This window comes from Lontra canadensis, unplaced genomic scaffold (assembly GCF_010015895.1).
Source record: "Lontra canadensis isolate GAN:19392208 unplaced genomic scaffold, GSC_riverotter_1.0 scaffold4, whole genome shotgun sequence".
NCBI classification, from domain to species: domain Eukaryota; kingdom Metazoa; phylum Chordata; class Mammalia; order Carnivora; family Mustelidae; genus Lontra; species Lontra canadensis.
This window is the reverse complement of record NW_022630998.1, coordinates 7,272,439-7,295,429: the sequence shown is the minus strand read 5'-3', so window position 1 is coordinate 7,295,429 and position 22,991 is coordinate 7,272,439. Positions and strand designations below refer to the sequence as shown.

The following is a 22,991-nucleotide window of genomic DNA, read 5'->3' as shown; positions in this document are numbered from 1 at the left end:
AACTTGAAACTGAATAAATCCTATCCTACTTATTTTTGTGCCATGTGGAAGAGGTCTGCATGTCCCGAGTTCAGGTATAGCAGCTCCACAATGCCAACAGGAGTCCAGACTCTTCTAGCTTTCTCTTTGGCCATCTAAAGGTGATTCTTAGTGCACTGCTCTCAACGGTAGATTGAATGTTTATTTAATTATCACCTGGAGAGCAGGAATACATCATGGCTATTTGAAGGTTAATTCTAATCATGGCATGAAAAAAATGAATTAGTCTGGGACAGTGTTTGTGATGATGTTCAGCATGGCATGAGATCAGTTACAGAAAGATTTAGAATTCTGCCAATTTCTATATTGTAATTAAGGTAGGAGAAAAAAATGAACAATGAGTAATTATGAGGGCCCATATGTATGGATCGAACGATTCACTGACAAACATGCTAATATCTGCTTTCAACAGTTGTAATGATAACCAAGTAGAAAACTGCAATTTCTAAGTGATGGTCCTTGAATAGTTCAGTGATAAAGAATACGGGCATGTTAGGGTATTAGAGGCTCTGAGAAATCCCGCAATGATGAAATGTTGAAACATTGAAATTTTACTTTCCCAAACTGTGGGAAATTTACTGTGTTTAGTCTTGTTTTGCTTTAAACAAAACAGCTTTATGCATCCTGAGAAAGCATTTGGAGAATACTGTGCCAGTACTTAGTGCTTATCTTGTTTGAAGACTATGCATGTGCCTTTAGGATACACTCATTGATGTGTGACATTCCCTCAGTTTAAGCAGGCCTCTTCTGTGCACTGTAATACATATAAGGTTTTAGCTGGTGGAGAACATGACTTTTATTTTTCAGCTTCTGACAGACTAATAAAGTTAGCCATGTAGATAATAAAAATAAACTTAAATCGAAGGGCTTGTTTCTCTAACTGAATTGTATTCATTCATGTTGTCTTTTAGTCTGGTGAAAACACTTATCACCTAGGAAAATATTTGAATAGACTAAGAAACTTAACTGGATGATGGCCTGAATTTACATGCATAAGACTTTAATACTATGTATGTATAATACTTTTGCATAGTTAATTAACTTACTGATTGTGATCACTTATATCTTTGAAAGTAATCTCAGTGCTCTGCAAAAAAAAAGTTATTTCTCTCTTACACATTTTCTTGTTGTTACATGACAACAAAAATGTTCTTAACATTTAGATCCAAAATTGCTTCCTATATTGGGGAAAATAATATAATCACTCTATAAACATAATACATTCATTGGCTGATTGAAAGCATGTTTAGCCAAGTTTCTCTACAGATTTCTCCAGTGGGTTTACTTGGGGTTACCTGTTCTATAAAGCTTTAAAGAAACAAGATGAAACTTGAAAAAAAACTTCAAACGAATTCTTTTCCTATGTGTAGTGCTTCAGCAATAGCTGGTAATATACCAAGATTATGTTCCAGAACTGATCTTGAATAGGTTGATTCATATGTATCTCTTTGGTTCCTCAGACATAAAAATACAGTTAGGATACAGTTAACAGTTCTATTTTATTTATTTATTTTTTTTTTTTACAGATTTAGGTATTTATTTATTTGTCAGAGAGAGAGAGAGCATAAGCAGGGAGAGCAGCAGGCAGAGGGAGAAGCAGGCTGTCTGCTGAGCAGGAGCTGGACGTGAGGCTCAATCCCAGGACCCTGGGATCATGACCTGAGCTGAAGGCAGACGTTTAACCGACTGAGCTACCCAGGCATCTCACAGTGAACAATTTTAATGACCAAGAAAAGTGACAAGGACAAAGACAGTTTCATTATCCAGACCTGTGAAAACTTTCTCTTTTTTTGAACAAGTACATGAAACTAAAGTCAACAAAATATTTATTTGAATTTTTCAGGAATTTGAGGTTTTTTTGACGTGTGGATACTGATTGAATTTTCTTGTGAATGACAGTTAATCTCATGCTTTCTTCTGCTGTTTCAGCATTTGTTAAAGGATTTTCTGATGTAAAGGACCAAATCACTTTTTTTTTTAACAATGCCTTAAAGCATTTGGAGTGGTCATGTTGAATATTCTTAGTATTTGGCATGATATTCATAGAAAGTATCGGTAGTTTGAATAAGTTTACATGTTTCAGGTGTGTACAGAAAGTTTTCTATTTTAAATGAATCTTTATTAGTGATATCTTTTGATTAACCTTTTTTTCCTAAGGACTTAGTTCTGGGCAAAGAAGAGTCAGTTTGTTAGAGTTTCATTATAGGTTTCACTTTGTGAATACAGGGTGAAAGTAATGGTGGCTTAGCCATTATTAAAGAAACTGAAAATATTGTATACAGATATTTGAATTCCTTCTCAGACCAGTAAAATTTTTGGTTCACAGACTCTTCCATTCATTAATGAATCTGAAGAAGATAATTGGATATTCTGCACTGCTACTTATTTTAAAGGACAAAAACTCATACAACTCTTACTCTTTTGATAACCTCCTAGACATGGTTAGTTGCTACCTTTTATATTATCATAAAAATGTGTGATTCTTTGAATCTTGGGTTGGAAAAGGGGTTGAGAACCTGAGTGAAAACAGACGTTAAAAGATAGCAATTTCCTTGTATATGATTTGAAAGAATTTGTATCCTTTTATATGAAATACCCGTGTGTTTGTCTTTCCTATAAGTGTATCTTTGTTTGGTTTATGGTGTATATTTTGTTCTGACTAAATCTAAACATGAAAAATAATGAGCTTGCTTTGTTTCATGGAACATACAGCTTTCAGAACATTATTAAGAGGACATTGTAAGGTAGCTAGATGTTATAATTAGTTATTTTTGCTTAGCTTCAATTAGAAGCCCCTTGGTATTGGAACTTCTGTAAATCCTTCATCTGTTCTTGCCGAACTTCAACTTGAATAATCCTAAAGTCTTCTGGTTTCAGGATGAGTCCATGGAGGGCTGTGGGCGGTGCTCGGATATGTGTAATCGTAGAGGAGCAGTTAAGGAATCAGGAGATTAGCTATTAGCCTCAATCCTCTGTACCTGACTTCATGGGCCTTGAAAAAGTTGCCTGACATCTGTGAGCCCTCATTCATTTTTCTGTAAGGTGGGATGATTCCTGCCTTGGGTTGTATCATTGTTAGGATCAGAGGAGCCAATAAAACAGAGCATACTTTTGAAAGGAAGAATATACTCTTCAGCAGCAAGGAAGAACAGTTGAAAAAAATGGTTGATTGCAAACCTCTTTAGGCTTCCACGTGGCAACTCAAATGTTTCAAAATTGTAATGTTTTATCATTAGAGTCTGTTGTGAACTATACACGTTGAAATTTTACAGTCATTAGAACTCACACATCTGGAATCGGAGATAAAAATTCAATATTTTCATATACTGATGCTTGCAATTGAATTATGGTTACACGTTTTCATATTAAAGTGAAAAATCCAATAAATGGACATACATTGCTTAAGGATATGAAACCTGTAATACAGAGGTAAAATAATGAAACTTTTTGCATTATCTTTAGTACTTTAATTTGCTTGGTTCCTAACTGGACTCTAGTAGTCCCTGGAACATATGCCATACTGAAGTCTAAAGACATACCCATAAAAATGCACACACGCAAGAATTACTTATTTTGAACTTTGATGGAACTGATGTAGCTAGAAGGAGGATTTTTTTCCATCCTTTTTAGGCTTTTTCTAAGTACTATACATAACGGGTTTTGAAACTTAAGTTCTAAAAGTAAAATAAAAAATTTTTGTTTATTTTTATAGGATTTGAAACAAAACTCACAAAGTTCTCTACCACAAAAAACTATAATAACGCTGAGTGCAGAGCCAAGGTAAATAATAATTTCTCATAAACTTTTGCAACTGTTCTGACGACATTTTTGCTTTCCATGATTCTTTTCTTTAGCCAGGATGTACTTTGAGGAGGTATTTTATTTAATGAATTTATTAATTAAAATTTTTTTGAAGATACGGATTTTTCTCCCATAAGTGTCATGTTCAGTGTTAATAGCTAACACAGTGCTTGGTATATGTTGATTGTTGAATGAACTATTATAATAATATTTTTTTACAGATATTTGGTATGAGATGGTAAATAATGATTTATGATTATGTTCTTTCTTAAATCCTTGTTTACTTACCTTCTTTTCATTAATCCCTTGATCCCATTTTTAAAATGAAGGAAGGAACTTAATTATGAAAGTTTCCTAATACAAATTATATACTAGGTAACTGTCATGGTGATGGTCAGACTGTGTCGTTTTAGCATGTGGATTTATGTTAAAGTAAATGGGAAATATGTTCAGTTAACCTGAAAATGGGGCGACTAATTGGTGGCTGCCTCTGAGTTATAAAGAAATGTTTCATGTTTTTATTGGTAATTATTTAACCAAGTATTCTGTTTTTAATGATGAAATATCACTAGGTCAGTATCGACTATCCCCAGATATACAGTATATTCTTATATACTATAACTTTTGCCTGTCTAAATGGAGAAATTTAGTATGTACAAATTGTAGGATAAGAGAATAATTGTAAAGGATAATTCATGATTTTAATTAAGTATTCTTTATTAGGATTATTTTTAAATAAGTGGAAGTAAAGTATTACAGAAAATTTACAATCCTTAATAAAATTGACATTTTGGTTACGCATAGAATAAAGCCTTAGTTGGCTCTAAATCTCTTCAGGAAGTAGAGACTTAAAATGTATACACCTCATACCTTTGAACAAGAAGACAGGTATTTTTTTAATAACGCTAAAGTGATGGTAAAGAAATCCCTCATTTCTTTCTTTTAGCCAGAATAAGAAGGGATTAACTGGAAAAGACAGTCTAAGTCTCAACTTTAAAGTCTTGTTGCAGGTTTTACAGCCGTCAGGTTGCCAGGTCATGAGAGAGTAATGATAGCCCCATTGTAAAATGTTTTCTTTGTCTTAAAATAAGTAGTATTTTGATATAGTTGAGGTTATATGGCTGTTCCTTAAATATTGTGCCCCTTATAAACTCTGATGTCTGTAAATTTCTTTGGCATTAGGTATAATCCCCCTTTTCTATCTTGGTGGGGGAAGATCTTTGTTTCTGCTGACTCTAAGAATGCCTTTGCTTGCTGTTAAGTAATTTATGCCCCTCCCACACCTCATTAGTCTTCCTTTGGGTGTATGGCAGGGTGGGTGGGATGGAGTTCTAATGGTTTACAAACCCTGTGGCTTTTCTTCTTCCTCTGTTGTCCTTGCTTTAGCCAGGAATAAGTGATAATTTAGCCCTACCTATGCTGAAGGAAGAAAGGAGATCCAGGTGTATTAACTAAGAAGAAATTTATTTTTGAGCTTTAATATTGAGGAGTTTTAATTATAGATAAATGTAAATAGCATTTTTGAGACTTAGTAAAATTATCACTTTCTGATACTTCCTTTTGAATGGTTTGTATTTAAATAGTGTTCTTCATCTATTACTCCTTCATAGTTCTTTTCTACCAAATGTCAGTGCTACTACTGTTTCCGTAGTTAGGTGAACTGGGGGTACTTAAGATCGTCAAATTCTTACTTTGTACTTGAGGACCTCATGAATAGAATTACGTGTACTTCTGGTTTTAAAATCTATGTTTTACTTGTTAGCCACAAATAATCTGAGTGACTGATCTCTCAGTAAAATCAGTGAAGGATGGAGGAATGTCAGTGGCCTTTGAAATGGAAGAATTCGATAGTTTCATTTAGCAAGTACTGAAAGTGAAATCACTGTCTGCCCTTCTTAGTCTTGAAGTTGAGAAGTATGGTTGTGAGTCTTTCTCATGTTCTTCATGAGTCCTGTATAGTGATCTAAGGCTTAGCATTATTTGGATGATAAGAATAATTCTTGTTTGAGCAACAGAGTATTAATCTAAATAAGCATGCATTCTCAAGTGAGAGAGACATCCTCCTTAGGAGGGTAAAAATTGGTTTTGGAGAGTTTGAAATAAAAGGATTTCTTAAATATATAAAGCATAAAAATAGTACTAATAGTACAATAACATATACTTTTAAGTGTGTTAAAATTGTATGTGAGGGATGATTAGCAAAAAAATGTCTAAAAGAGTCTTTAAAGAGTTATGTGAAAAGTATGAGAAACACTGATATAAGCTCACACAATTTCAATAATACATGTCAATGAATTTGATCATGCTGTTTGGCAACATTAGTTATAGCTATAACCTAACATAATTTAGTTCGGGAGTCTTTATTTTTATTTTTTTAAGATTTTATTTATTTGCCAGAGAGAGAGAGAGGTTACACAAGCAGGCAGAGGCAGTGAGAGAAGCAAGCTCCCTGCTGAGCAAGGAGGCCTATGCGGAACTCCATCCTAGGACCCTGGGATCATGACCTGAGCCAAAGGCAGCAGCTTAACAAACTGAGCCACGCAGGCATCCCAGTTTGGAAGTCTTTAAAAAGGAGTCCCTAATCTGCTCATGGGGATGTAGTACATGTCCATGAGCCTGATTGAGTTCCCAAGGTTAGATAAGCTCTATGGTATATGCATTCATAGTCTTTATATGGAAAGCAGGTACAATTAGGGGTTAAAAGTTAGGATACCTTGATCGAGTCATCAATTTTCTAGCTTAAAAGAATCCTTAAATGTACAGAGGTGTTTCTTTTTCTCTAAGGAAACCAATTTTAAAAAACTGTAATACAAAGATTTACAGGATTAGGGACACGGAGGACATGGGGGATGGAAAGTAAACTCCTGAGACAGTCAGAGATTTCAGTCTTCTTTCAGTGTTTGGTACTTCAGGCAGGAGGGAAGCAAATATTGCCGCAGCACAAGCAGCCAAGTCATGTGTTTTGAGAACGTGTGAAGGAACTTTTTTTTTAATGTGGAAAATTTTAAATGCCACTGAGTATACAACTAAAATTGCATTGAGATAATTTCTATAAATGTGAAAATTTTAATTTTTCAAGTAGAAAACTCTTTTAGTTTGAGAGCAATTTATTCAAACCCATTACGTATTTATCATTATGTGCTTTTAATGTTTAGCAAGGCATTTCTTGGTAAGGGATCTTATATCTCTTTGGGCCAGGAAAAAGAAGGGGTTAACTTGAAATGAAACCATCAACCATGTGGAGACACAAAAGAAGTCATTGTTTTGGGGGCTTGGGTGACTTCAGAGTATCAACCAGATAGTAAAAGTACTCAATTCCAGAGAAGTCACTCAGTACCTCCCTTGCCATATACTTGTTGAAGGGTTCTCCCTGGATGGCTGCCCAGCAGCTCTAATTTAATTTCCTCTTGTTTTCTCTGTGCATGCTTTCTTTTTGTATCCTAATCTTTATTAATAACATTATTCTCTTTCTGGTTGTCTAGGTTCTGAAACCCCAGAACCCACTTTGACTTCCATCTTTTCTTGTTCTTTTAAGTTTCATCATCTGGAGAGTCTTTTGGATTTTCCTGTCTACTCATCTCTTGATATTCATAGTCTCCTGCCTTCCTATTACTTTCCGGTTTTAAGCCTTTTTTTTTTTTTTTTAATGTTTTACTTCAACTCCTGCAATGACTTCCTGTTCTTTTGTCTTCAGTTTCCCTCTGCTCCTAATTTATTGCATGTAGTTGTCACAGGAATCTGCCCACAGCAGAACGTGAGAAAGTCGCTTGGGTGGAAGCGGCAAGGCTTCTAGGACCTAGTCTCAGAAGTCCTAGAAGGTCTTTCCCCTGCATTCTTAGTCAAGCGAGTCACTAGGGTCAGCCAAGATTCAAGAGGAGAGAATTATTCTCCGTTATTTGATGTGAGGAGCACCTGCAGAAAGTGAAGAGAATGATAGCAGTCATCTTTGGAGATGGTCTCCCACAGCTCACCCACTGGCCCCTACAGTTCTTGCACCTACCATGTGCACAATATTCCACCTCCTTCCAAGATGCCAAAGTGTCATCCACTTATGATACTGGCCCCCAATTTTCACCTAAATCAGGTCCAAAATGACTCAGTCACATAGCTGGGAATTGATGTTTTCTTATTTCTGTCAGTATAATACTTATTATAGGTTAATTCTGCTAGATTGTAAACTCCTTGACATCAGGGGTCAAGGAGTTGAAAACTGCTAGGAGTTTAAAAACTGCTTTTACTTAGGTCTCCCACTGTGCGTGTGGAATTACAGTCAGCATAGTAAGAATAGAATAAAGACTTGTTGAAATATAATTAATTACCTTTTGAAGAGATTATTAAACCTCAGACACCAGATATGCATAGACCTTCTATGTGAAATTGTGGTATCCTGGTATATCTCCTCCCCAAATAGGTCTTTCATCTGGTGTTTGGAGTTTGTGTGCCGGAGGGCTTCTGAATACACTGAATCCTGCTACAAGCAAAACTAAATTAAATAACAATTCAAAGCTTCGAATTTGCTCAACATTTGGACAGCTGCTCATTGGAGATTTTAGAGTTTCATACCGTGATACTTGAAAAATTTTAGGTTCCATCTTAGCATCATTGCATTCTTACAGAATTACCTTTGTTGAGATTGCATTCTTGAGGGCTCTGTAGAATGAATGGGTTCAAAAGATACTCCCAAATATATAAGTGAGTTGACCTCATCAGATCAGTTTTTTTTTCTTTTTTAGATTTTATTTAAATTGAAGTTAGTTAGCATTATAGTGTATGATTAGTTTCAGAGATAGTATTTAGTGATTCATCAGTTGCATGTAACACCCAGTGCTCATTTCATTAAGTGCCCTCCTTAATGCCTGTCACCCAGTTACCCCATCCCCCCACTACCTCCTCTCCAGCAACTCTCAGTTTGTTCCCTGTAGGTAAGCATCTCTTGTGGTTTGCCTCCTCCTCTGTTTTTATCTTCTTTTTCCATCCCTTCCCCTATGTTCATCCGTTTTGCTTTTTAAATTCTAGCTATTAGTGAAATCATATGGTATTTGCCTTTCTCTGACTTATCTCACTTACCATAATATAGTCTAGCTCCATCCACATTGTTGCAAATGACAAAATTCATTCTTTTTAATGGCTGAGTAATATTCCATGCCCTGTATATACCACATGATGGACATTTGGGCTCTTTCTATGTTTTGGCTATTGCAGACATTGCTGTTCAGATCAGTTTTTACACACAAGACTTTCTGTTGTTGCTGACTTTTAAAGAGTATTTGCCTCATTCTATATTTTGTGTTTTTAATATTGTTATCAAAAACAGTTCCTCTCACAATAAATATCTATTGGTATAATGAAATTAAAGGCTTCAGATCATTTTTTCATCGGTTACCATGTCATCAGTGTATTTTTATACCAAGTCACACTGTATCTAAGAAAATATCTAATATTCCTACTACTTGTTTAAGCTTATGTTTTAAGTGAAGTAACCAAATTCACAGCCGTACAGTTATTGTTTGGAAGTGTAATTTCTAGGGAAATAGAATTCTAACCACTCAGATTCTGGCAATGTTATTTATTATAATACAGACCTGGTAGAATCAGTCAGTTGGAGTTCAAGAACTGAGCTGCAGTTCCGCTACTTGAACGAAAGTGGTTCTAATCTGAGCACCTAGAGTCTCCTGAGAGCTTTGAATGTCAAGATGCAGCTTGCTTTATACCTGGGGGTCTTTCCTGGGGGAGATGGAACAATGTTAGCAGTGACAACTAGTGTAAGAACTGTGCTTATTGCTCACAGATCATAGCAACGTGAGCTCAAATCTTGTCGTGTATTAGAAAACTAGTACAGAAATGTCTTCACAGTAGTTAGCAGAAAAATAAATATACAGAGTCACAAAGATTTGAGAGTTTCTGTCCTTGATAATGAACGGCTGCATTTTAACACTATCCCAAGGGAATTTAAAGTAATAATAGAATACATGATTTGCTAGGATTTGACACTCTGGACCCTCTGCCGGTTCTGTTACTGTGAGAACAGCTGAAATGTCCTTTCCGTTTAAAGTTACTTTAGCACTTTTCTTTTAATGGGGGAATTGTTAACTGACAGTACTGGAGACTATTGAAAATAAAACTGAGTTCTAGTCTAGTATAGGTCTGTCTGGATATTAATAGCATAGTCTATTTAAGAATTAATGCTCATTACTGGATTTGAAGGAGGAGTTCCTAAACTCTCCTCTGAGATGCTTTTCTGTTTAAGTATTTATTGCTTGTGAAAGGTACTTGTGTATTTTCATTTATGTTGCATCTGAGTTACATTTTATTAATTTTGACTTTTCCGAGATATACATTGACCAGTTCACCAATTATCCAGAAACACATTTCAGCCTGTGTGTAATGTGGGATATTTTTAGAAAGGGTGTCCGACCCTCTACTATTCTGAGTAGAATACAGTACGTTTCTTTAAGTAACCAAAAACTTCCTAGGGAGTTAAAGGTACCATCAACATGATATATTAGTTAATTTTATATTAGAACTAGTTTAAGAGCCATTGTGTCTGGATTGCAACATCAGATAATCATATTTGGTGTTTGCCATTCTAAATCTGTCATTCGCAGTCTTGTATTTTGCCTGATTTTTTTTCAAGGAAATATAAAGTTCTCTGGGGGGAGCGAATAGGAGAAAAGGCTCTACCTTTCCCACAACAGCCTCCCTACCCTTAACATTTCTATTTATTTTATGATATCAGAAATGACGAGTATTAATTCCTGAAGTACTGTTTCAACCTTACATTGACTTAGATGAATAACACCTATTATGTGGAAAAACAAAAAAGTTGACACTTTGATTTTATGTGATGGCAGATGAGGGACTCTGAGACTGACTCTCTCAATTTCCTATTAAAACTCATGAAAACAAAGAAGATGATGAACAAACAGAGGAACACCAAACCTTGGTTTGACAGTCACCCTATTGCCACAATTTAAGATATCCACAAACTATAAAGTTGATCGACCGGACTGGAAAATACAATTACTCACTGGCCAGTAGTAAACAGTTAGAAATAAAAGCTACATTGCAGGTCTCTAGAAGGAAGTATGGAGAGTGATTCTTTTTCCTTTTTATAATGTCTTCCCCCAAAGTTTTGAAATTTGTTTACTCTACCAACTAGAACAGAGAACGAATATTTTAATACAGGGCTGTGGCCACTTTTTGAGGCTGTTAAGGAGATAAAGTAGCTCTTGTTTACATTCTCTCCTCCTAAGATTTCTGTTAACCAATCTCCATTTAATTGGCCAATGAGATCAGCTGATTGTCTCCATTCCCTTTCTATGCCCATGATAACCTGACCTTGTTCCTAATAGGCCACTAACTAAGGAAATGGGCACAATTCCCTTTGTCTTGTCTTTCAGTTGAATTGTATGATTATCATGAAACAATTGTTTATTCCCAGATCAGTTGTTCTTATTACAGGATTTGATTAATTTTTACTGAACTGATGAATTATACAAAAAGATTGTGTTTTTTAAGCAAAGTTGGGTGCTTTGGAAATTTTCAACAAACGTGAGTCACTGGTGAGATGCCTATAAAAAAAAATTGGGAAGAAATCATAAAGCTGTAGAAGCAGTCTGTACTCACATTGCTTAAGATTTTTTCAAGTGTTGAAGTTCTTGGTCTGCTTTAGGAAAACCTAACCTAGAAACCATACATGATTAATCACATGCGTGGTTATGCAGAAAATATGACACAGGACTCCAGTTAGTGGTCCCATAGTTAAACCAGAAGCTTTGCTCTTTCATCAGTAGATTAGGAAATGTTATATATATAAGTATATATAAGACATATATGAAAATATGAATTATTAAGTCATATGTGTGTAACTTAAAACTGTCCTACTTAAATATTACTTTCAAGTCAACTTTATCTCTTTCAGTTAATAGGTCTATTGCCAGCCTTAATTACATTGATAAGAGGGCTTCCAGTGTGTCTGTATTTTACAGCCAATTTGGAGACTGAATCTGACAGAAATAAAATAGGCAGAAACAAGTGGGGAACTGATGGTAGAGCATTGACCTAGGGAGGTGTCTGTTCAAGGAAATTGCTATTGACAGTGGCACGGGCCAGAAGGATACCATGATAGTCTTTGCTGAAGAAGGAATCCCTCCATTTGTTCACCAGAGCTGGCATAAAATAATGGAGATATAGGCATAGCCACCTTGGATGGTAGCCTTTGGGAACTTGTACACTCAGGCTGTCTGTATGCATGTGGACTTATATTCCTTATTATATATTTTATATGTTATATAACTTACTCACTGTTCTCCATCACTGCATTTTCTTCCCCTGCTTTAGGCATTATTAACAAACTGGTTATTTAATTTATTTATTTCTTGCTGTCTATCTCCCTTGTTAGAATATTAGCTCCATGATGGCAGGGAACCACCTTGCTTTTGAATCCCCTGGCAAATACTTGCTTTTGAATCCCTCTCCAAATAACTTGTCAAATAAACTAACTCTAGGTAAGAGAGGGACCTTAATCCCAAAATAAAGACCAAGAGTACCTTTAGCATATACAAGGTCTGGATGTGTGCTTCTATGAGGGTAAGTAAAAGGGAAGTTACCCCAGCAAACCTTTGCACAGGCTCTACAGAATGACAGAAAACGGCGGTATAAGAAGTCTCAGAAGAACAATTTTACCTTTTAAAATGATTTATTACAGAGACCAGGAAAACATTACAAAAATCCTCTTTGGAGTTCTCAAAAAGTTTGAGTCATGATCTCTAAGAAATCTGAAATGGAAAGCAAAGAGCTGAGATGAAAAAACGGTGAGAAGATAACAGGGGAGCTACCAAAGGGAAGGTTATTGGCGGGGGCACAACAAGAGAGCATCTTCACAAGCGATACTGAAGAGGGAGGCTGCCATTGTGAGAGTGTCCAGTGACATGAAAGAAGACGACCCATGTGATGCTTTGCAAGAATTCAGAGAAAAGGAAGAGGAGTGGAAACAATGGGTGAGAAGACAATAGGTATGGAGGACAAGATTTTAACAAAAGACAGAGATTTTCTTCAGGAAAAAAAAAAATGGAGTAGAGGCAATGATCAAAGATAGACTTGATGAAAAGTTGTCTGAACCGAGAAGGTCTGGCTTTGTAGATAAAAGGGTTAAGTTCTGGATAATATAAATGAAAAGAAGGTCACTCCTGGTATATCTTGGTAACTTAGTCCAATTAAAAGGAAAGGGACATATTGTAGAAGTACCCAAGCAGAAAGATAGATACTGTATAATATGGAACAAAAGTTAAACGGACTTAGATTTCTTCTCTGTAACAAGTAGACTATAGAGTTTTTAAATCATTTTATAATCACAGTTATCTTTTTATATGTGAAAGCAACAACAAAAAAGACATTTTCAAATATTAAAACACTTAAAAAGTGTACCACGAGTACTTAACTTTTTAAAAATTTTCTTGATAAAATCAACTCAGGTGACTAATACTTGAACCAAAAGTAAGAAGGCATTAAAAATAATGAGACATCGTGAAATGCAAATCATGACTGGAAATTTGGTTACCAGAACCGAAGCTAGATATGTACTGTAGAAAAAGCTACAGGACTGTGGATCTGTAGCTTCAGATTATGTTAACATCTGAAAAAGGTAGAGAGTCAAGAGCCTATAAGAGATCTTAAATAAGTAATTGTTTTGCCTCAGGAAGATTTAGAAGATAAAAGCTCCTGGTGAGAGTGATATTTCCTACTCCATTGCCTTCATTTATTGTCAGTGTACTGTTGACTCACCACATACATATCTCTTCTGAGAAAAGTTTGCCAAGGTTTGCCCACAGGCCAGATGGATAGCTCCATCAGGATGGTCCACTTGTACCTCCTTCTCAGCATGTATAAAACTGAACTCGTGGGGGCACCTGGATGGCTCAGTGGGTTTTGTGTCTGCCTTTGGCTCAGTTCATGATCCTGGGGTCCTAGGATCAAGCCCCTCATGAGGCTCCCTGCTCAGCAGGGAACCCACTTCTCCCACTCTGGCTCCCCCTACTTGTGTGCACGCAAGCACTCGCTTGCTCTCTCTGTCAAATAAAATCTTTCAAAAAATTTTTTTAAATTAAAAATAAAACTGGACTCCTACTCTCTACTCAAATATTCTGTGGTCCTGAGCTCCTTAATAAAACTTCAGCATCGTCATCCAGTTACCTGGGCCTCAGTTTTAGAGTTTCTCATTAGTGTCCCATTTCAATCTCAAAGGTGTACTCATTTGGACCATAAATTGCAGATAACTTGATCATCTTTGTCTCTTTTCTTTCACTTTCACCTTGTATCCAAACAAATACTAGGTCTTTATATTCTGCTTTCTAAATGTATCACACTTCTCCTTAGCTTCAGTACCAGTGTCCTACTTGAAGTTGCTACTGTCTCTCCCCTGGGTGATGTGATGGTGTCAGGGGTCCCTCCCTCATCCATTTGTTGGAGGAATTAAATAAGGTTACGTATATGAATTTAATAGTATAGAGTCTGGTACTTAGGCATTTAACAGATACTAGCAATGATGGTACAACTCAAAACTCTTCTTTTCTCCATTGCCTGAAGGATAAATTCACAGACTTTAACTTGAATTATGTGTCTGCATTTTGGTTTCTCTAGCATCATCTTTTACATCACCCCAGCCTGCACTGTGTGCTTTAGCCCTTCAACTATCAATTCTCTTAACATACCATGTTCTCTTAGTTCTAGACCTTTGCTGCCTGGAGACAAAACAAATCCCCCTCCCACCACATCCCAAATCATATACAACACACACACACACACACACGCACACACACGCACACACACACACAATTTGCCTGATTGGTTCCTGGTCATCTTTTAGGATTCAGCTTAAATGTTGCATTATCTGAAAACTTACCAGTATCCTTGAGTCAGACTAGGTGTCACTCTTGTATGTTCTCATGGGACTGTGCATTTAACCACTGTTGTCCCATGTAGCACATATATAACATTCCTCTGAAGAAGCTTGAGATAAACCCCATGAAGGCACAGGCTGGGTCTTATTCATCATTCTTACATGACACCTAACAATCTGTCTAGAAAGTAACCTAGTAATAAGTGTTCAAATTAGGCATTGCACTGGAAGAAATCTATCCTGCAGAAGTAGTGCCGTGTAGAGATGAAGAGAACTGTGGGCAAAATCTGTCTCTCAGCTTTATCATCTGAACAAATTCTTGAAAAGACTTAAATGTTCAACAGTAACCATCAAGGAACTGGTCAAATACACTGTGTTCATAAAATTTTTATAAAGTTTAAAAAGATGCCCACATTAGCATGTATTTTGTAATAAAGAGCATAGGATTGGTAAATTCTAAGGTTTTAGCTCAAGTTTTTATACAATCTGCCTTTCACATTCCACAGAGAAAATAAAGACTCACCTGAATTAAAGAAGTTATAAATGGTTAAGTGAAATAGGGAAGAAGTACTTGGTATACAGGAGCTGTCTGCTGATTGATCATTACAAATTGTGGTAGAGAAGGGGACAGTTATGAGAAGTTACGTGTAGTAATTGAGAGGCAGTTAGGGACAGATTTAAAACTAAACGCTCTGAGGAAAAAGTACGTTTGTGGTGGTCGATCTTTATGGGAAAATTTTTGCTTTAGGAGAATCATCTTATATTCACTGTTTTCCTTCTTTTAAGATCAATAGGAGTTTTGGGTACTTCAGTATAATTTGTTGTGGGTATAGTGTTTCATTTCAGATTACATTCAACTGCACATAAAAAAAGCATGCTACATTACCTTCCCAAGAAAGCAAGTTATTTTTCTTAGGTACAAGTTTCAAAGTAGTAGGTAGTCCAGGCTTTGTGATTTGTTCCATGAGGTTGTGAAAGGACCAGGCCCTTTTTAGCTCTCAGCTCAGCATAAGCCTGTGGTAGTTCTCATGGTCTCAAGATTGTGCCTGATTCTCTAGACGTTGCATTGTGTTCCATCCAGGAAGAGGTAGGAGGAGCAAAGGATGAGAGTTATGCCACTTGAGTCTCTGACTTTTATTAGAAGCTCCACTTGCTGAATTCTAATTACATTTCATTGGCCGGAACTATGTCACATGGCCACCTCAAGTATGGAGAATCAAGGGCTTTTAAGCTAGGATTGTTGTCTTCCTGAGTTTCTGTCAGGAAAGGAGAATATGAGAATGGCTATTGAGTAGGCAACTAGCATTATCTGCTTACTGGGTTCATTAATTAGATGACTCAGGCCAGCTACCATATTTTCTGATCATTGACGACTCTTCCCTGCCCTCTTCTGCTCGGACTGGAATTGTATTCTATGCACTGTAGAAACAGATCTGCACTAAATAAATCAGTCCTGGGTGCTAGAAGCTTCTGAAAATTTTGTTCTCAAGACTCTCCTACCAGTTCAGTAGAAAAATCGTATCTAACACGATTATTAAAAAAACAGCTTTTCCGTTTATTCCAAAACCAAAATATAATTAGATATTGCAATAGTAAGAATTGGGAGAGAGATAAAGTAGAAGCATATATGTCCTGTTGGGATTTGGGGTATACACATATTAAGAAAATATAATATTCTTGAACGTTTACTGTTTCTTGGTGGCCTATTTAGGATCATGTTAAAAGATACTTATTCCTTGGTTCAGATAGTCAGCCATCCAATGACAGATTTATTTTGTATTCCTGCCTGTGTAGCACTGTCCTGGGATATAGTCATGTTTTCCTTCCCCTTTGATTTCTTGTTTTTGTTTTGTTTTGTTTTTCTTTCTTTCTTTCGTGCTCAGCACCTGCATAGATAGGGTGTCTTCTAAAAGTAGTCTATGACTTCGACTGCTTATATTGCTTACCTTTAAATAAAATCCTCAATTCTTTACCTGAAATCTTTTGTGAATTCAGAATTTTTAATTTTTAAGAACAATATGCATATATGGCATATTACATAAATATTTCAGTCTGGGACAGGGCTCATTAAATAATTTAAAATTTCTGGATATTTAGAACAAGTGGAATAAATAATTATATGTGTTTTCATGTCAGTTCAGTTTAGGTTTTGCCACCAAATGAGTTTTGAAAAAACATGATCTTCAGAGCTCTTCAGATTTTGAAGATAGAGATTGTAGATCTATATAATAAAGGTTTGAAAGAATTATGAGATAATTAGTTTAAGGTAATTAGTAGCAAATTCCCTAATAAAGAGACAGTATGGGAGAAAGCACCATAACTCTTCTGATTGGCATTGGATTGCTATTAGCATCATGCTTAAGTACCTCAAATTTTCTTTGTTCTGATTCCCATCCCTTCCAAAAATTGAAAAATGTCTGTCTTTCGAGAAATTTTTGCAAGTCAAGTGGTGCTAACTCTTCACCCCCTGCACCATGTTCAGGAAGCACAGAGGATTTAAATGCTACCTTTTCTTCTTCATAAGAGTCCTTTCCTTGACTCTGCTTGTCTACTAGTGCTCTAACTTGAGTGTACAGTGTGCTTCCTCATTATCAGAATTAAAAAAGGAATTCTTATTCCTTTCTTGCACCTCCTGAAGTAATACTTTTTACAACTTTGCATTAGGCATTTTAAAGTTTAGGACAGGCATCTTTAAATAATATAACTGTATATTAATTCTTTATACATTTTTACCGTCATTTAGAGATTTGAAGAAACTGTTTATCAGTAGGCCACCATCATTCTTACCTACTGATTTCTAAAAGATTTACGGTGTAGATGGAGTTTGTCTCCTTAGTGCTTCCAGGGCATGGTATCTTAAATCATTCTTTTCATCAATTTTATGTGAACTTGAAAAGAATTTTCCTTCCCAGGCCCTTATAATTAGTCTGCTGTGATTTTGTTCCTAGGTACAAAACTATTTTAGATTTTATTAGCTTTAGATTTTATCTGTGGAAATGGCTGAACAGACTGCATTGAAAATGATAGTTTTAAGTTTTATTTCTTCAAAAGCAATGGCAAAGAAGTTATGCGTTCAGTGAACACCTGCTAAATTGCCTGGTTAGTCTGTGTTTTAATTGCCTCTCTATTGTTTATACTTTAAATCAAACTTTCTTAACTAGCTGTGTGGTTCTAGTTTATTGTCAGATTATTACACAGAGAATTAAGTTTATACAAGGCGTTGTAGTTGTGTGGTTTGTCTAATGAAATTATTTTTTATTTTTTTATTTAATTTAATTAATTTATTTGACACAGAGAGAGAGATCACAAGTAGGCAGAGAGAGAGTGGGGAGCAGACTCCCCGCTGAGCAGAGAGCCCGATGTGGGCTTGATCCCAGGGCCCTGAGATCATGACCTGAGCCGAAGGCAGAGGCTTAACCCACTGAGCCACTCAGGTGCCCCTGTCTAATGAAATTAAAGCGATTTTGTTTGTCACTTCCAACCTCTTGCAGTTCCCTCACCAAGGATCATAATCGGGGGAGTACAGAAGATGGACAGGAAAAATATGTGTCCTCTATCTGTTGGATCGAGATTTTTTTTGTTGCCTTACAACGTGAAGGCAGAGTTAGCACGGGGACTACCAACTGTAATCTGGGAAGGATTATAGTAGTTTCCACTTAAGCTATTTGGAAATGCATAACTTCGTAGAACCTAAGAAAAACTCCAGAAAGGAGATGAGATAGTGTCAAAGAAAAGCTGACGTTGGTTTGGTGTATCTGCCAGATGTTGCAAATCTTGAATGATTTTCTTCTCTTACTGCTGTAGTGCCACAGGTGCTCCCCCCATTTGTTGGGAGTTATATAATGCACTATGAAAGAGAGAAAGTAAATATCTGCAATACCAGTAATTTTTTAAAGTGCTGGGGTAGGGGGGAAGTAATGATTAAATGACAGTCCTTAGTTGTTTGTTTGTTTTTTTTCTGGTTTCTTGCACACTCAGTCCTCTGTTCTCTCTCTTCTTTCCTCCCCGCGTCCATCATGTCTTCTGAAATTGCTGAGATAGAGCTGATTAATAACTCAAAGCAGTTCACAGCATAGACTGAAGTGATATGGCATATTTCAAAGTCTTCCATTCTTCTGAACCAGATTTTTTTTCCTTCTAAATGCAGATTAATAAAGCGTGCACTACAAGAGGAACAAGGAAAAGGATTTTAGTGAAGGTATCCTGATCCTGAAAAAGTCAGGAAGGGCTTCAAGCCCATCTTGGACTTCAGAACACTTCACAACTTTGTGGTAAAAGAAAAATTTTAAATAGAGCCTTTGGACTTATTTATTTCATCCTTATTTGGAGAGCAGCATTATTTTATTATTTTATTTTATTTTAGGCAAATATTGTATGTGAAATTAGGCTACTTTTCAAAGTAAAGCATACCTGGGTTTTAGGTTTTTTTGTAGGTACTGAATATATACTCAAAGTATTATAGGTAGTTGGATGGCTTGTGTGTTTTTCTTCGAAACGTGTTCCTTTATCCCTTGTGACATTGTGTTTGCCTTCACTGTGAGTGATGTTTTCTCTAGTGTTTTGTATATTCTTCAGTCGGTTCATTGGATTGTAGAGGAGAATGTCTTTCCCAGGACCAATTTTGTGTCTAAAAGTGTTTTGAAAATAGAAAGTGGTTTGTGTTTTGTTGTTTCCATATTTTTACTTCTTATATAATGGCTCACTTGCATGGAGAGATACAGCAGCCATAAAAAATTGTTATTGTTTTTTTCTTTTCACCTGACAAACCTCACAGAGGATAGATTTCTGTTGTTGACAAAGATGTACAAAGTGAATACAAATGTATTTGCCGTGTCTGTCTTTAGTAACAAAACAACTTTATTTTACTGCATTAACTTTTAAGGTTTTTTTATTCATGAAAATCAGCCTGTTTATGTACTACGTGTTCCTCCAAAGTTACAGCATTATAGTTATTGGAGAAATGAAATGTTCTCCCAGTAGATGAAAATTACATTTTGATTGAACATCATTTCTTATGCAGTCACCCATAAATATAATGCCTTCTGCTGTCTTTTTAGAAAATGGCTACAGATGTGATTTCTGAATTGACATGAAAATAGAACATCTTAATGTTTTAGGTAAAACAGATGGTATTTTTGTTTTAGGCAAAACTCCCTCATAGTGAAAGCAGCTTAATTGGTGACAAAACTCTTAGGGTCAGCCAACTTATATACAGCTTTCATATCTGTTTCTTATTATTGCTTTAGTACCAAAGGTCTTAGAATAGTTGGAAAGGAGTATTTATCCTCGTTACTGCTATTTTCTCTTAGGCCCTGGAAATAGATGTAAGATTTTTCAGGCCTGTTTTATTTACAAAAGTTGTGAAATTGCATGTTGTTTCTACTTTGGTTATATTTTGGCTTTTAGAAGTGCTTTCCCCATTCCTGAAATATATAGTAAATACGTAGTTGTACTTTTCGACGGTTAACACCTTATAATAGTATTGAATTGCAGCTATAAAGAGTATTTGCAGCAATAAATTCTGATAACATTTATATACTAACTCTTTCGTTTCTATACCATCGAGCTTTGGGCAGATTTCATGGTTGGGTGCCTAAAAAGAGCACAGTATTGTGAAAGGAGCTCTGAGCTGAGAGTCGGGCTCAGTCTAGTCCCACCTCTGGCACTAACCATTTTTTGGAAACCTAATTTCATTTACTGCACGTGCTGGGAGAGAGTGGCCTGAAGTACATGATTCCTAGAGTTGCATCTAGCCTCCGTTGGTTTTCTTGTCTGTTAAAAACATAAATCGCTATAAAGCATACATTTGGATAAACACTAAGGAAGGAAGTTTTCGAGTAGAAAACTCAACTGTGGAAATTAAGCAAGCTTGTCCAATAACCGGGACATAGGAAACTATTTTCCAAAATATCACCATGATTGCAAAATGGAGACTTATTACAGTAATTCCCTTCCTATCACCTCTTAGAAAAAGTTAGAACTTACTGAAAGAATAGCTTGTGTTATCATTATAGCAGCTCAGGAAGGTAGTCCCAATTTCATCTCAAAGAAACTCCTTTAAACCACAGTGTAGCCATTGGAGGTGATTAGGTTTCCGAGTGAAGACTCTTTACTGGGGCGGGCACAGAGCCCTCTGATGAAGCCCCAGACCAAGAACCATGGGGACGTGGGGACTCTGATGGGACTCTAAGTGCTGCAGATGGCGCATCTTCTAGCACATACACCTTGAGTGTCTCCCCCGGAAAGGTGCCCGGAAGCCTGACTGCTTGAATGTAAATCCTGGCTCTACACTTAAGTGGCTCTGCGTCCGTGAGCAGGATATGGAACCTCTCTACACATCTGTAAAGTAGGCATGATTCTGGGACGTCATAAGTTAGTTAGGAAACTGAATGGAGTTGATCCAAGTGAAGTACAGACTGAATGCTAGACGGTGTTCTAAAGGCAAATTAAGTGCAGCTGTTGGTGTAATTGGTATTATTGTTAGTGTCTTTATCATTATATCTGAAAATCTCCCTACCACCTGCCAAGTCAAATTTACTGTATGAAAAGTAGCAAAATTATTTCTTTTTTTTTTTTTTATTTTTATTTTTATTTTTTTTAAGATTTTATTTATTTATTTGACAGAGAGAGAGATCACAAGTAGGCAGAGAGGCAGGCAGAGAGAGAGAAGGGGAAGCAGGCTCCCCGCTGAGCAGAGAGCCGGATGCGGGGCTCGATCCCAGGATCCTGAGATCATGACCCGGGCCGAAGGCAGAGGCTTAACCCACTGAGCCACCCAGGCGCCCCGCAAAATTATTTCTTTATGTAAAGTGCTATTTGTGAATTACTGCTTTGTCTCTTAGTCTTATAAACAAGCATAATTCTCTACTCAGTACTATTTTCTAACAGACAGCATTCCAGAATGTTCACTTAACAATTACATACTTTTCATCTAAATGAAGATCTTTGATTAGAAATATTTTGTAGATTCCTTGGATTTGAGGTAGAAGGTAGTCTCAGAAATTAAATCCTTAGTTGACAACAGCAATTTTAGGACCCGCTATCATGTTGTTTCATGAAGGCAGCTTCCCGTTTGGATTCAAGCTCAGATGCAGTGCACTTGTACACTTTGCTTCTGAATCCTGTCCTTGGACAAATGACTGTTGATAGAATGGTAGATTCTTAATATTTTTGTACCATGAATTTTAAGAATGTTATTTCTCCTAAATGTAGGGGAAAATGGTGAAATACTGTTTTAGGAAGATCAGGTAACATTTATGCCCTCCTGTATTCAAATATAGTCCTAATTTTTATTGCAGAGAAAAAGAGTGTTCTGTTCCTTAGTGTTCAATTTTTTTTTTTGCCTCTTAGATGAGACTGTATTTGATATTTAATCAACTGGAGGCTTTCAAAAAGCATCATTTTTTATTTTTCCCCTTACAAATATAAATTCTATTATCTGGTAATTGCAGAGAAGCAAGACTGTTACTGTACAGTTTCCAGAGAAGTTTTTATAGGGAAACAGTTAAATATTTGCCTGTTTAAGAAGGCCTCTATTTTTATAAAAAGAGAAAGGTTTTTAAACTGGGAGGCCTTGGAACTTCTATGAAAAATCTTGTGCATGTGTGCATTTCTCCATTGAATGCAGTCTGTATGAGATATTCAAAGTTAGAAAATAAACAGAATTTTAAAAGGCTAGTAATAACCACCTTAGTTGCTGTAAGGGCCTATCAGTCATTTGCTTTTCACAAAGTACAGGTTCAGGGTATTCCTTGTTTTCTTTGTAGTGTTTGCTGGGAGCACCTGCACTGAGACACTGGGGTTGGGGCACATCAGACCTGGCCGTCAGTAGATGAGGAAGTGGGAAGGCACCTTCCCTGGAAGAGAGGGTCAGAGAGCTGGATACACTTCCTTTCAGTCTTTGCTTGGGCCCAGTTCCAAGGACCCCAAGTTTTTCCTTATTGATCTTTGCCCATCCCCACTCTGCCCTCCTTTCCAGCCCTCAAGATTTTCTTTCACGCGTTTGATGGCAAAAATCTCGGTCTTGGTGATAGGAAACCACAGCTTAGCCCTCATTTTCAAGAGGAATAGTATAACCCGATGCATTAGTTTCCTCTTGCTGGTTTAACCAATTACCACAAACTTAGTCTCTTAAAAAAGCACGCATTTATTGTTTTTACAATGTTGAGGATCAGAAGTCCGAAGTCAGTTTCACAGGCCTAACCAGGTGTTGGCAGGGCTGGTTCCTTCTGGAGGCTCTGAAGGGAGAGTCTGT

The 22,991-nt window shown here is 36.4% G+C and overlaps 1 protein-coding gene across 2 annotated transcripts in view; it reads left to right on the top strand.

Annotated features, from left to right (window-relative positions):
- Positions 1-22,991, top strand: part of MAN2A1 (mannosidase alpha class 2A member 1) — a 166,611-nt gene that overhangs the window by 85,966 nt on the left and 57,654 nt on the right. For both annotated transcript variants that reach the window (XM_032845164.1, XM_032845154.1), the window contains exons 11-12: positions 2,366-2,480; positions 3,752-3,819. In XM_032845164.1, the coding sequence (XP_032701055.1) occupies positions 2,366-2,480; positions 3,752-3,819 (183 nt within the window). The remainder of the gene's footprint in view (positions 1-2,365; positions 2,481-3,751; positions 3,820-22,991) is intronic.